We start from the raw sequence: 14,243 nt of genomic DNA, 5'->3' as shown, positions 1-14,243 counted from the left end.
ATGATCAAATCACTTAAACACAAAGTCCATCCTCCTGTCCTTTTGGATGAAGCACTTGATGGCGGGGTCATGCAGCTGATCCTTTGCCACTCCAATTTATCTCAATCTTGAAAATGACTAATTTCGAACGATGTCATCACTATCACTGACATGAGCCATCATGAACAAATTTATGCTAATCATAAATCTATCGATCATAAATCTATCGATTAGATTTAAGATTAGAAAATTATAAAAGTAGGGTAGATATGTGGATATTATCCAGCTGAACAAAACGTGCATTTATCTAACAGGTTCGTTTTCCACAGACCTTATTTCCAGCTATTTTCCAAAACCCTATGGAGAAATCCCATTGCTTTTTTGTCGCAGCTTACTTCCGGGTTTTAGGACGCGTCACTGCACCACTCTATAACACACATGTATAAACTTCACAGCAGGCGGAACTTGTCATAAAGTCCGCGAAAATAAAGCCCACCCATTTAGAGGGAAGATATGATTGGTCAATTGTACTGTCATTTGACATTACTCTCTCATTGAGTTACTATAGCGGGCCCTTACAGCAGGACCACCAATCAGCTCCTGTCTTCACAGTAACTCGCAGAGACGGCCAAAGGAGCTTCTTTCATTTAGCCCTTCAGATTCCAACAGAAACTGAACAGGCAGATTCGAAGGATTTATTTATTTGGAAATGTTATTTTAAAGTGGACCTATCATGCTATATTTAAATAATATATTGTACGGCACGAGCGTCATGTTACCATGCTTGTTTTGAAAACTAGACGAGAAGAAACATGTCCTCCCAGAGAAATGCATGCGTTCAAGCGTATTTTGATGAGTATGATCCAGAATCGGACACTGAAGGAGACGAGGTTTCGGTGGAAGTGCAAATATCTCGGTTGCAGCAGGACCTTTCTGAATGGTTAATTGACACACTTTTGTCCCTATTTATTTTACGTTAACTCTGTTTGTTGTTACGATGCTTGCTACTTATTCCGTTCATATTTTGGCTAATTAGCAAGAATGAAATGTGTACGCAAAAACAGCGGTAGGCTACATATATCATACAATAAACATTTATTCATTTATTGACTTCTTTATACAGGTGTACATGCGGAAATTGCGCCACAATGCCTTTGGAAGCTGAGAATGTGTGCTCCATTGAGATACCACAGGTAACATTTTTGATAGCTTCACTAAGTTCTCTGTTTAGAGAATACATTTTTCACATGTCATTCAATATATGTTTATCTCACTAGGTGTCAAGACGGATGCAGGAACTTGAGGACTCGGTGCGTTGTATGGTGGACCATCCTGGTTTGGAGCCTGTGTGCCTAAATGTGTTCTCCCTGCAGAATGCATTGAATATATACAGAGCTGAATATGGGAGACTACAGATGAGGCAAATACAGCAGTGAGTGGTTTGTTTCTTTTGACTGAATTTGTAAAACGTATGCTAATATTGTTCATGAAAATAAATACTGGTGTATATGGTTTTATGCAATCTTTCATTTCATTCTGTCATTGTACATGGCGTTACTATTATATTACATATACTACACAGCAATGGCATAACACACCCATTTGTTGATGACAAAAAAAGTCCACACACAACCTTATGCTTTTGAAATCAGCATATACTTTACCCATCCAACATGAATAATCATGACACATTTGATATAAACTGTCGGAACTTTATTGTTAAAAGCAAAGGTTCTTTGAACCCATAAAAATAAAGTAAATGTACTTGTATTTTACATAAATGACATAGGCTTTTCACTAAATATTCTTTGAAATTATTTCAGGCGTCACATGTATCCAGCCTACAGAACTTTTGTGAGCTGGTGGTGGGGCTTCCTTGGACGCAGGATCAGAGTGGTGATTCCGGCCTGCGTTGTCCTCAGGATTCGCAGGGAGTTTCCTGATCCGCAAAATGTCTATGTTGGGTTCAGACAGCAGCCAAATTGAACCGTGTAGTATAACCTGCGATGACCTCCTCCCTGTCAGGTCGCTCATATTGGGAACACAGGTCCTCTGGGATGGGTATCTTCAAAAGCTCCTTTGTGAATGGTGCAGGGTCCACAAAGACTTGGTCGAAGATGAGGTCCATCAAGTTGGCAACGTAGCCTGTGCAATATTAAAAAAAAGCAAAACAAATATTTGGTTTAGATTTGTGTATGCATGTGAAAAAACTGAGAGTGTACTCTTTTACTTCTGCCATTGTTGTTGTAACGCTGCAGTTTCTTTTGAAAGAGATTTGAAATGTGAAATATCCAATGTAAGGTGTACATTTTGTTGTGTAAATAGTTGTATAATAAATATTTTAAACACTTACGGAATGTGGGGTCAGTCTTTATGGGTTTTGCTCTGCATTCTCCCTTCCTGGCCTTTGGGAACTGCAGTTTATACAGAGGGTTTCCAGTGGATGTAGTGGCTTGTGCACGATCAGCGTCTTCATTGTAGTGCAGGGCTGCCAGGTACAGTCTTTAATTTCCGTAATGAGAAAAAAAAATGTAAATAATAGCAAAGGATGTACAAATTGTCACTAATTATAAGTAACTATGGTTTATTTTACCTGAACAACATTCCAAGAAATGGAAACACAACATTCTTTCGAGCAAAGTGCAGGATGACGCCGTGGAATGCCTCCAAAGATGAAGTCTGGTGGTGGGGGCTGAGTTTGGCCACAGCTTTCAAAATCCTCTTGTTTGAGAGAATTTTCTCCAGCTTGCAAAAGGCCGGCGTTCCTAAGAATTTGAAAATCAAAGTCATATTTGATATTATATATATTTGAATTGTCATGCTTTATAGATTGTGTCTGACAACATCCTGTATTCAATAGTTGTCCCTTACAAATATTTATAGAGGAGTAATGTAATATGGTTTATGAACAACATACCTGTTGCCATCCATTTCCTTTTATCGGTGTGTACGAACAGTACGGTGCTTCGGTGGGTCAGTCTGACATGCAGAATCTATCATCACAGGTAATCTGCTGGTAGCATGTGAGGTGCTGGCCTGTAAAGAAGAAAACATAGTTAGAACAAAATCATCTCAACTTAGTATTCAGGATGAGAAAATACTATTTGGATAATTATAGTCTGAAATCCCAAAAGATGGGGGCTAGAAAACAACAACAAACCAACGGTGCTTTAGCTCGGTTTTACTCGTGGTGTGTCTCCCCCCTCCCCCATAGATCCTAACAGTCGTGCACACACACACCCATTTAAATTCATGTGCGCTAACAAGTAAGAACATAAAAGCTTTTACATATAACGTTGCAAAAAACGGCAGCGTAGCTTACAGATCGATGATATCTGATCATTCTTACAGACTACAATCAGAAAAGCTTGTACATATAACGCTGCAAAAAACGGCACTTAGCTACAGAAGATTACGTTTGTTATTATAACTTACTTTATATGATTTTAGAGGATACAAAATACTAATAAATACGAGAATAAATACTTGTGTTATCTGCTATGGCGGGCCTTTACAGCCTTCACACAGATCGCCATTGCGGCAGTATGTCTGAGCATGTTATCAAATGCCTGATAATTAAAATAAAAGCAAAGACAGCGGAGCGTACAAAATAAAATAAAATGTTGCAAAAACATATAAACACCTAACCAATTACTGTTGGATTTGAGGCGACATTGATACGGCGCTGCTACATGCTACAAGCTAGAATAGCTTTATCAGGAAAAACACTGCTAAATAAAAACGTACAGCTTCCAAATTGGATGTGGCCTCACTGGCCTGGTCCCGGATGGTGGGTATTGATCCCGGTTTTAGCCTTAGTTTGGAGGCAAATCCTTCTTTGACTTGAGTGAAGTTCATAAACATGTCCGGGGCAAAATGTTGTGAACACACAAGCAGAAATCTGCTGTAGTCTTCTGGCACATGTCCCTGATAGGTGGAGAGTTGGCCCAATAGCCGTAGCGCCACCGTCCTGACGTCAGCAAAGTGTTCAAATCTGGATCAGTTTTTATCAGATCCGTTGCAGCCCCGTTTTTAGAGATTTGGGTATGGAAGAAAATAGAGAGGGTTGTGTTTTCTGACACTTGTGGCGCATTTCCATTGCAGCGCGTAGCTCGCTTTAAGCGTGCCGTGTCGTGCCGTCCCCTTTTTTGGTTGTGCTTCCACTAGGCCTCGTTCCGGCGCGGCACGGCGCTGGGCCACTTTTTCCCCTCTTTTCTGGCCCTAGAAAATTGTGGTTCTATCGGGGCCAACAAACAGGGCTGAGTCGGGCTGAGTCGGGCTGAGTATGCTAAACTAGAGAGAGGAGCGCTGGCAAGAGGGCTAGAACTACAACAAGATGGACATATTTGACCGTGATTTAATTGTAATACACGTTTCAAAATGATGCCGAAGTAACAACATACTGATACCGGTTAGTAAAAACCATGAATTAATGCTTTGTCAAGTCTGCAGACAGACGGCAGGCGAAAAACCTTTTAAAATTCGTGTTTTTCTAGATGGAGATTGGCTAAGCTAACGCAGTATATGCCCCGACCGTCCACACTCACAACAACGGCCTATACAGACATAAATTAAGCAGCGACTGTATTCACCATGACACAGGCAGTCTGTGGTGTGTACTTGTTTAACTTTTGTCGAGTTTCTGAACATATATAAGGAGCTGTGAGCTCTGAGTGCTAACAGCTAACGGCTGTGTTGTGTTTCTGGATTTCTCATTGAAGATGACGTCACGGCTCCGCCTACACTGCGTTACTACCCAGTTCCTAAACTGTAATGGAAGCGCAGCATGAAGTGAGTCGGCCCTGTTAAGGCCCAACGCGGCCAAGCCGTACCGAGCCGTACCGAGTGTGGCCGAGGCCGACCGTGTAGTGGAAATGCGCCATTGGTGAGTTCCCTGGAACACCGGGGACACATATTCATGTATAAAAGACGTACACAAGTGCATTTTGTATGATAGGTCCCCTTTAAATACAATTAAATCAAGTTATTTTGGTAAAACTAATGAAAAATATAACAATATATTTTATTTAATGTTTTCAAATATAATTTAGGGCCTAAGATATTCAAAAATGTGGCGAGCAAATAAAATGGCGGCTTCACAAAACTTTTCGGAGTTATACGGGGCGTGGTTTGCAATTCGCCCAGCCAATCAGAAATTGTTAGTGTGGCCGACACACCCACGAACCATTTTCTCCCCAGGAAAGTCCCTGCTCTCTAGCAGGAACTATCTGGGGGTGAAAAGGTTCGTGCGAACGAACAAAGTTGTAGTTCCAGATCTTTTTGGTGTGAACGCAAAATCCCAAGAACTATCGGAACTATTCCTGGGAAAAGTACTCCGGTGTGAAAGCGCCTACTGTCTCTTCCCCCATAAAAATAAAAACAAAGCTGCATGAGTGAAGAAGGTGAAAGTTTGATTTTTTTTTTCAGGCGTGATAAAGAATACTTGAGTTCCTGTTGTTGCAGACACTTTAAACCCACAATTAAATGCAGGTGCCATGGAGGGTCAGTGTATGTTTTGTTCATTGGATTTTCTTTTCACAAATGGATATTCAAAAACAAAAAACTGCGTTTTTCTTTATCATGGTCAAAAAGGGATTTACTAAACTTAAAAAACAGGATGATTTTCATTTTCTACTTCTCAAAACAAAAAATAAAATCACTAGAAAACAGGGAAGTTACCTTACAAAATAAGAGCGCAGATGAGGACGGTTGTGTGTCTCTATCCATCCATGTGCTCGGAAGTAGAGGGTCAAAAAGTACGGTGCAAGTTAATAGACATGGATCAGTACGTAGTTTTTCGCAACAGTAAAAGAGTGTGTCTCAGAGAAGAAGATATGACTGCAGAAAAACTAAGTCGCATTTTTCAGGTAAAAATAAAAATAATACTACATAGACTACAATCAGGGAATAGCTAGCTACTAGCTAACATTACAGCTCTGTGCCTTTGTGAAGCCTGTTAGCCTAGTTGTTGGGGATTTTGCATCCTTGAAGTCCGCCTGAACGTGAATTATTATTATTATTATTATAATGTGAATAATTATAATAATAATCACTTAATTTAGAGGTTCACCATTTGGTGAGGTTTCCTCAGTAGTCACAAGAATATATAAAGGTTTGGAAGTAACGACTAGCACTAGGAGTTAATTTACTTATGATTGTTTTTGACAGGTCTCATCTCAAAGTCTGTATGTGAGTGATGACGCGAACGTGGCCTTGTTTCCTGGAGCATCAGGTGTTTTCAACTCCTATGATCTCACTCCCAGAGGTCACTATGAGGTGCATGGTGAGGACGATGTCCCGCCATCAGCTTCAAGTAACATGGGCCAACGATTTTCCTTCATGCGAACACCTGCAACTGGTTCTGCTAGTTCAGCTGCACAGCGGGCTTCAGCCCCCCAAGGGCCACTGTCTCCAAAACATTTCAAAGGTAACCTTAAAGTCGCTTACTAAATTACTGTGAAACATTATTTTAAAATGTACTAATTACGAGATGGGAAATGAATTATAATTTCATTTAGTTGAAAAAGAGATAGATAAGATTTGAAATTATGAAATTACCATTTCAAATCCAGTTTCCATTCTTTGTATAATTCGTAGTTATTGTGTAATAATAGTTAATACCACTTTATGCAGATTTTAACATTATTCCCTAAAGAATGCTCTACATTGTCTTTTGTTGATATATAAATTACACATATGTATTAACCATTGCTATGATTATTAATGCCTTCAGTGTCATAGCATTTATGTGGGTATGATATTCTTACAGATCAGTGTACCTTGCTGAGCTGGTTGGTGGGAGACTGAGTCCCAGCAGAATGGTGGTTGTCCGGTTTTAGGAATGCGAGGCTTCCATTCAGGGGATCATTGGAAAGGTGCAAGATGCCATTGGAAGTCATGACCCCATTATATTAACCGATGCCCAGGGAAATGAAATGTTGGAGTCAGAGGGAACAACAGGTGCGCAATATTAATGAATTATGTGTATATATTACATGCCACAATACTACTCATGACTGAACTAGCCACTTAAGTTATATTGTTTTTTTCCACTCCTAAGGGTCACAATACTGGAAACAAACCAGAACGGGACTTTCAGGAGTTGCAAGGCACAAAGCGGATAAGAGTGAGGTATCTTATGTATTCATATTACTCGTATACATTATTCAATCATTGAAGTACATTGTGTTTTTCTTCTTTTCTTTTATCCTTAAGCTTTCTTATTCCGACTATTAAAAACAACAGTTTTTTATTTAAAATCAGCACATATCTTCTGGCCATTACTGCTTATTTATTAACACTTGTGCATGCTGCTAGTGAACGGGTTCCCCCACCAAAAAAAAGTGCCTGTCAATAAAAAAACTAAAAACTTTTCCCCATAATCAAGATTAGCAATTTACCTTGATACACCCTATTGCAATGTTGCTGTCTTGTTTTGAACTATTTATAACATTTAATATAAACCCCATGGAAAACAGCCCTGACTTGGCCAAGTCATTCATAAATAAAACACTTGCATTTTATAATATTTCAAACAAACGGTAAGACCACGATTAGCATAAACGATTTAACAGTACCATTAACTATGTGTTATGTTGTTTCTGTTTAACAGGAGAAACGATGAACATGCTGCAGGCATTGGAGAAGTGACAGAAACAATTGAAGAGCTGGTACTGGCATCACAGAGCTTATCAGATGTCACTGCAGCAATCAGAGAGCTCACCAATCTGACTGCCACTCAAAGAGCTGTAGCTGAGTCCTTCCCAGCTACAGATCATCAAGCAAGGTTTTTGCTGTGTTGTTTGTTTGAGTAAGTATGCAATGGATACTTGAATAATGTTCACACACACAAGGTAACTTTAAATCCATTTAATATTGTGTCTACCATTGTACAAATACGCATTTTTACATTCACATAACAAGGTCATTTGTGTCCTATACACTACAGGTAATTGCATGTACAGATGTAGCAGCTCATTTAGGACAGTTTGAAACGCGAGGGCCGTGGTCGGCACGGGGTCTGCCCGTGATCTGCCCGCGATCAAGAGACAACCTCCAGTTTCACTTGAGACCGCCCCCGTGATAAATACATTTAATTATTGTGAAGCCAGCTGCAATGGATCATTGATCCACCAGGGGGTTCAGTGAGGTTCCACACTGGAGCTCATGTGAAATCAACTTCGATACAGTACGCTGGATGTACAGTATGTCTGGTACTACTGTATAGCGGATCTTTGTTAAGATCCATATGTCACGGATAGGATCATAGTCTGTGCTAAATAAGAGACATGTAATCATTTACAAAACATCACCATGTTGTTATTTAACAAAATAATGTTGTTTAGTCGAAAAAAACGAACGAGAGGAAATGCAGCCGGCTCTCGATTTTTAATCCTAATTTAATCATCATCTTCACCACGATCATTTATGTTTATGTTCGCCGAATTGACATGAAATCACTGACAAATATGAATATACTGTATTCAACTTCATTAAAACGTTATTAACGTGCCTAAACTCAGTAATTCACTAATAATATTTATATTTTAATGGAGCCTTGTCAGGCAGATCAAGATCCGCGTAGCGGAGGGATCTTGATCCCTGGGTGTTATTTTTCCCCATAATGACCAAGTCGCTGCAAATTATCCCGCTTATTACATGGCCACATTCTCAACAAAGTAACGACATGACTCCCAATATTAATTGAAATGCTTTTATGGATTTAGAAAATGTTTTTATTGATTTAAAAAATAGTTGTATGTATTGATTTAAATTTACATGCATCCGCCAAGAAAAATAGTCCGTTATCGTTTTTTAAACAGTCTGAATGAAACGGCAGCTCTCAGCTGTGTGTTTACACACCTAATGGCCCATCAGCCACAGCTCTCTCCCCCCCCTGATCTTTCTTCTCCAGCAGTTAAGTTAACTGTAGGTTACTCTGAGTGACAAGCTTACAGTTAGTGAAGTAACACTTTTTTTTTGTGAGTCACGACCTGGCTGTTTCATTCTAACATAACGCTCCAAAGTTTCCACTCGGACTTCAATACAGCTACACCATTGTTTGGTTTCCATGGTATCACGTCTCTTTAGTAGCGCGCACTCCTTTCCTGTAAATTACAGGTCCAGCCAGGCAAAACAGTGCACTTCTCTTTCCCGCACTACTGTGACAGACCATGGGGCTGGGTCAGCCACTAACATATTCATATTTCTCTTCTCAAAAAGAGAAATATGAACGTTAGTTTTTAACTGAAATGATCAAATAAAGTCAAAATGTCACAGTGTTTACAAACATTGACCATACCGTTCACCAGCCCCCACCCCCCATGCCTACTGTAGGCCTATGTTGAGTATACTCTTTGTTTAAAACTAATTGGCCATCGGAATGTGTGTGTCCCAACCTCCCCCTGTGATATCTCTTCTCCAGCAGTCTGTAGGTTTGTGTTCGCATATTTATGCTGTCGCAGTTCCTGTTGTTTCTATCGCGCATTGCCGGTGTTGTGTCAAATTATGCACCCCCATAATGAAATGCCCCCCTTGTCACGGGAACGCGCATTTCTAAATGACACGTTTACATCTTAAAACGATGTGTAAAACGAAAAGTAAACGTTCAGGGTTTTTATTAATGGTAATTTTCAGACTGTGAGTTGTTTAGTGGTAGCTCATATGTTTTGGGAACAGCCGCATATATGCCGGTGTCGGACAGACACAAACACACCGAACACACAGAGCTGAGCTGAGCAGAGCACATACTCACACACATCATGCGCCTTGGTGACTGACTGGACATCTCCTTCATAAAACTAATAAAAGGGGGAGTAATCGGGCATTTCGATCTGTGTAGATGTGTGTTTGGTTAACACGTAGCAGCCTGCAGTCACTCTTAAACTGTTCTGATTAAGTTAAACACAGCGAAGGCGGTGCGTAAAAAGGCACAGCTCTTTACCGAGTCCAATCCAGTGCTTAAACAAATAGCTCTACACCCCTGGCCGACATGTCCTTAAAATGAAGTCCGAGTTTGAAATCTATCTCAAATAATGTATGCACCACCATTTCCCCACATAAACATAACAGTCTGCAATCAAATGGTTGTCTCCTGTGCGCTCCTCTTCCTACTTGGCGCACCAGTAACATGCTCGTGCGCACAAGAGGCTGAGACCTTAGGCTGAGCCGCCGAATCCCTCGGAACATCATAAAAGCCATTTTCAACGGTTTTCTGGTGAAAGATTAACTAGCTACTGGATGAAATAATGACTGGTGGCACAGGTGCGAAAATTATTATGAAAAAATATTATGATAAAATATTTTTATATATTTATAATTCTGCAAATATTACGATAAACTCACAGCTATTTCGCGGCCCGGCAGTAACACCTCCGCGGCCCGGTACCGGTCCGCGGACCGGGGGTTGGGAACCCCTGATTTAGACGCTTCTTATGAGACTTGTGTTTTGTTTTGGTAAAAATGGTTCATATCTTCAGTTAGCTGAGATTCTTCCCGTTAATCTGGTGCTACACATTAATAGTTTCATAAATGTTAAGAAGCCCTGAGACATTATCTCGAAAACAAAACGGTGGGAGGGGTCCAATGGGGGGACCGCCGTGCTTAAGAGGTTAACAGGTTAATAATACAATACACTATATAATATATGATATGATAATTACATTTTAATTTGATTCATTTCTTATTTCATAGTTTCTCATCATTATTATGAAAGCACCTATTGTTTTAAATAATGGTCGGAATGTGACCTGTGAGCCTTCTGAATTACCGTGGGATAGCACATTCTAAACTAAAATGTTCAATTAAAGTAACATCTTATCTTATCTTATCTTAATAATATCTTCATATTAATAATAATAATAAATCATACAGTATGTGTCCGAAAGGGAGCAGGAGGAAGCAAACACAAAAATATACAAAAAATATACTGCAAACGATTGTAAAGGTAAAAGTATGAGCATCAAATCAAATCAAATCAAGTTTTAGTTATATAGCACATTTTTAAACGATTTTTGGTCGAGCCAAAGTGCTGTACATATAATAAAAAATACCCTACAGTAAAGACACTTTACAGCACATACAACAGCACAGTTTGTTCAGAATATCAGTATGAGAAAACGACACCCTCTGTCCTTAGACCCTCACATCGTACAAGGAAAAAAACTTCCAGTAAAAACCCACATTTCAAAGGGAAAAATGGGAGAAACCTCGGGGAGAGCAACAGAGGAGGGATCCCTCTCCCAGGATGGACAGAAGTGCAATAGATGCCGTATGTAAATCGAAGAGATAATACATTTTACAGCGTAGGTAGACCGCATGACAAATAAAGAAGTGTAATGTAAACATTTACATTATTATTATGATTATTTAATATATAAAGACTATATATTATTGAATTACAAGATTAGATATACTTTATTTGATCTAAAATATTGATGTGTGCTCCTCTAAACAAAACTGAAAGTCCATGAAAAGTTGTCTTTCTGTATTTGTGAATGAAGCGCCATCTCCTGGTTAAATCCTGAAATTGAAAATCTGGCAACGCCCTCTTGGAAAATAGTGGGAGGACTTAACATTCCCAGATGCTGGTCTTAGGCAGGAAGCAGGCAGGAAGCTGTAAGCTGGAGTCCTATCTGGAGTGCTACATCTGTACTGACACAGACCTTTGTCTGGATAAGGATGTGTGTGTACAAAACGCAACAAACTTTTACTGATATGTGCTGGGTCCAGGCTCAAGGGCATATGGCACTCTCAACTCTTTCCAGCACATGCCGGGGCCCTGCCTGCCAGTAGCTTTGCCGATATCTGTGTTGATAGGTAATAGATTAAGAGCGGTAAATCAGCTTAGAAACAGGAAGTGCTCAAACGTTTGTGTGAGGTTATCAAATTTAGCAGTGATTCCATGTCAGCCACAGCTTGTCACAAAATGTTTTACTGATAGTGTATTTAACAAACTTAAACTAGCTTTATTAAATGTCAGGTCTTTGGCAGGAAAAACATTTTTAATCAATGATTTTATCACTGAGCACAATCTCGATTTTATGTTTTTAACGGAAACTTGGATTGAACAAAATAACAGTGCAGCTGTTCTTATCGAATCAACCCCTCCCAACTTTAGTTTTATGAGTCAGGAAAGAATGCATAAGAAAGGGGGTGGAGTTGCTATTTTGTTCAATGATTCCATTCAATGCAGGAAGACATCTTATGGGGACTTTGCTTCTTTTGAATATGTGGCCCTTCAGCTGAAATGCTCCTCTCGAGCTCTGTTCCTAAATATCTATAGACCACCCAAATACTGTGCAAGCTTTTTTGATGATTTTACTGAACTGCTGTCTATAGTGTGTATTGACTTTGACCGTTTAGTCATTGTTGGTGATTTTAACATCCATGTTGACAACCCCCAGGACAGAGGGGCTAAAGAACTGTTTTGTGTTCTTGATAACTATGGACTGACTCAGCATGTGGCGGAGCCCACGCACAATAAGGGGCACACTCTGGACTTAATTATCTCAAAGGGTCTGAATATCTCAAAGGTTGTGGTGACTGATGTTGCACTCTCTGATCATTCCTGTGTTTTCTTTGAGAGCTCTATTTCTGTTCACAAAAATGTTCAGAAAGAGGTAACCACAAAGCGATATTTAACTGAAAATACTAGGGAAATGTTTACTCATAATTTCTCATCCACACTTGCCCCTGCTAACATCTCAGTAAATGAGCTAGTAGATCATTTTAATTCAAAAATTAAAAATGTTATAGATACCATTGCTCCAACTAAGGTAAAGGAAGTGATTAGCAAGAAAATATCTCCATGGAGAAAGGCCATGACCGTGAGAACAGAAAAAAGAGAGTGTCGAAAAGCTGAACGTAGGTGGCGAAAAACAAATCTCCAGGTTCACTTTGAAATCTATAAAGAGAGACTTGGCCTTTATAATTTGGAATTGAAAAACGCACGACAGTCTTTCTTCTCTGACATCATTACCAAAAACAAAAACAACGCACGTGCCTTGTTTGCTACCGTCGACAGACTAACTAACCCCCCAGTGTCAGTAGCCTCTGAATTTCTATCCACCAGGGCGTGCAATGATTTTGCCTCCTTCTTCACTGACAAAATTCAGAAAATTAGACAAGCAGTCAGTGCCTCTACATCAGGTACAGCAAATGTTTTGTCCCTATGTCCACCTAATATCAATTCAAACACCATGACACAATTCCATCAGATTAATGGTAAAAACTTAGAGGACATTATTCAACTTCTGAAATCCTCCTCCTGCTGCCTTGATATTATTCCAACAGGATTTTTCAAAGATGTTTTTCCTTGCATGGCCTCAGATCTACTTCATATAGTAAACACATCTCTTCACTCAGGTATTTTTCCAGAGGCCCTGAAAACTGCAGTCATTAAACCGCTCTTAAAAAAGAATAATCTAGATGCCTCAGTAATGAACAATTACAGGCCAATATCAAACCTGCCATTTCTAGGTAAAATCATTGAAAAAGTAGTATTTCAACAGTTGAGTAACTTCTTGCATTTAAATAACTGTTTGGATGTGTTCCAGTCAGGATTTCGTCCAAACCACAGCACTGAGACTGCTCTTGTAAAGGTCTTCAATGACATCCACTTAAACACAGACAGTGGCAGAACTTCAGTGTTAGTATTATTAGATCTCAGTGCTGCATTTGACACTGTTGACCACAACATATTACTAGACCGACTAGAAAACTGGGTGGGACTTTCGGCAACAGTTCTAAATTGGTTTGAGTCCTACTTAAAGGACAGAAAAAACTTTATTTCTATAGGTAAATACACATCTGAGTTGACAAATATGACATGTGGGGTACCTCAAGGCTCCATCTTGGGGCCTCTTCTCTTTAACATCTACATGCTACCACTGGCTCAGATAATGAAAAACAACAAAATAAGTTACCATAGCTATGCGGATGACACACAAATTTACGTAACAATTTCACCAGGAGATTATGCTCCAATTCAAACACTGAGTAAGTGCATTGAACAAATCAATGACTGGATGTGTCAGAACTTTCTCCAATTAAACAAAGATAAAACTGAGGTAATGGTTTTTGGAGCCAAGGCAGAACGTATAAAAGTTAGCGCTGAGCTTCAGTCTGCAATGTTCAACACAACAGATAAAGCCAGAAATCTAGGTGTAGTCATGGACTCTGACCTGAGTTTCAACAGTCACATTAAAACAGTTACTAAATCAGCCTACTATCACCTAAAGAACATATCTAGGATTAAAGGACTA

At 39.5% G+C, this 14,243-nt stretch overlaps 1 protein-coding gene across 4 annotated transcripts in view; it reads right to left on the bottom strand.

Annotated features, from left to right (window-relative positions):
- The window catches only part of LOC117493439 (bis(5'-adenosyl)-triphosphatase-like), a 562,060-nt gene that overhangs the window by 508,538 nt on the left and 39,279 nt on the right, over positions 1-14,243 (bottom strand). For 2 of the 4 annotated variants that reach the window (XM_034143996.1, XM_034144002.1), the window contains exons 4-7: positions 2,897-3,015; positions 2,573-2,744; positions 2,333-2,481; positions 1,924-2,124 (exon numbers count right to left, since the gene is read on the bottom strand). The exons of the other annotated variants lie outside the window; for them this stretch is intronic. In XM_034143996.1, coding sequence (XP_033999887.1) covers positions 1,946-2,124; positions 2,333-2,481; positions 2,573-2,744; positions 2,897-2,906 — 510 coding nt within the window. In that variant the 5' untranslated portion in view covers positions 2,907-3,015 and the 3' untranslated portion in view covers positions 1,924-1,945. Of the gene's footprint in view, positions 1-1,923; positions 2,125-2,332; positions 2,482-2,572; positions 2,745-2,896; positions 3,016-14,243 lie in introns of those variants that run through there. 4 annotated transcript variants of the gene reach the window in all.

The sequence above is a fragment of the Trematomus bernacchii genome, unplaced genomic scaffold (assembly GCF_902827165.1).
Source record: "Trematomus bernacchii unplaced genomic scaffold, fTreBer1.1, whole genome shotgun sequence".
In the NCBI taxonomy this organism is placed as follows: Eukaryota; Metazoa; Chordata; class Actinopteri; order Perciformes; family Nototheniidae; genus Trematomus; species Trematomus bernacchii.
Note: the sequence above shows the minus strand (reverse complement) of the source record. Positions and strands in the feature narration are given on the sequence as shown.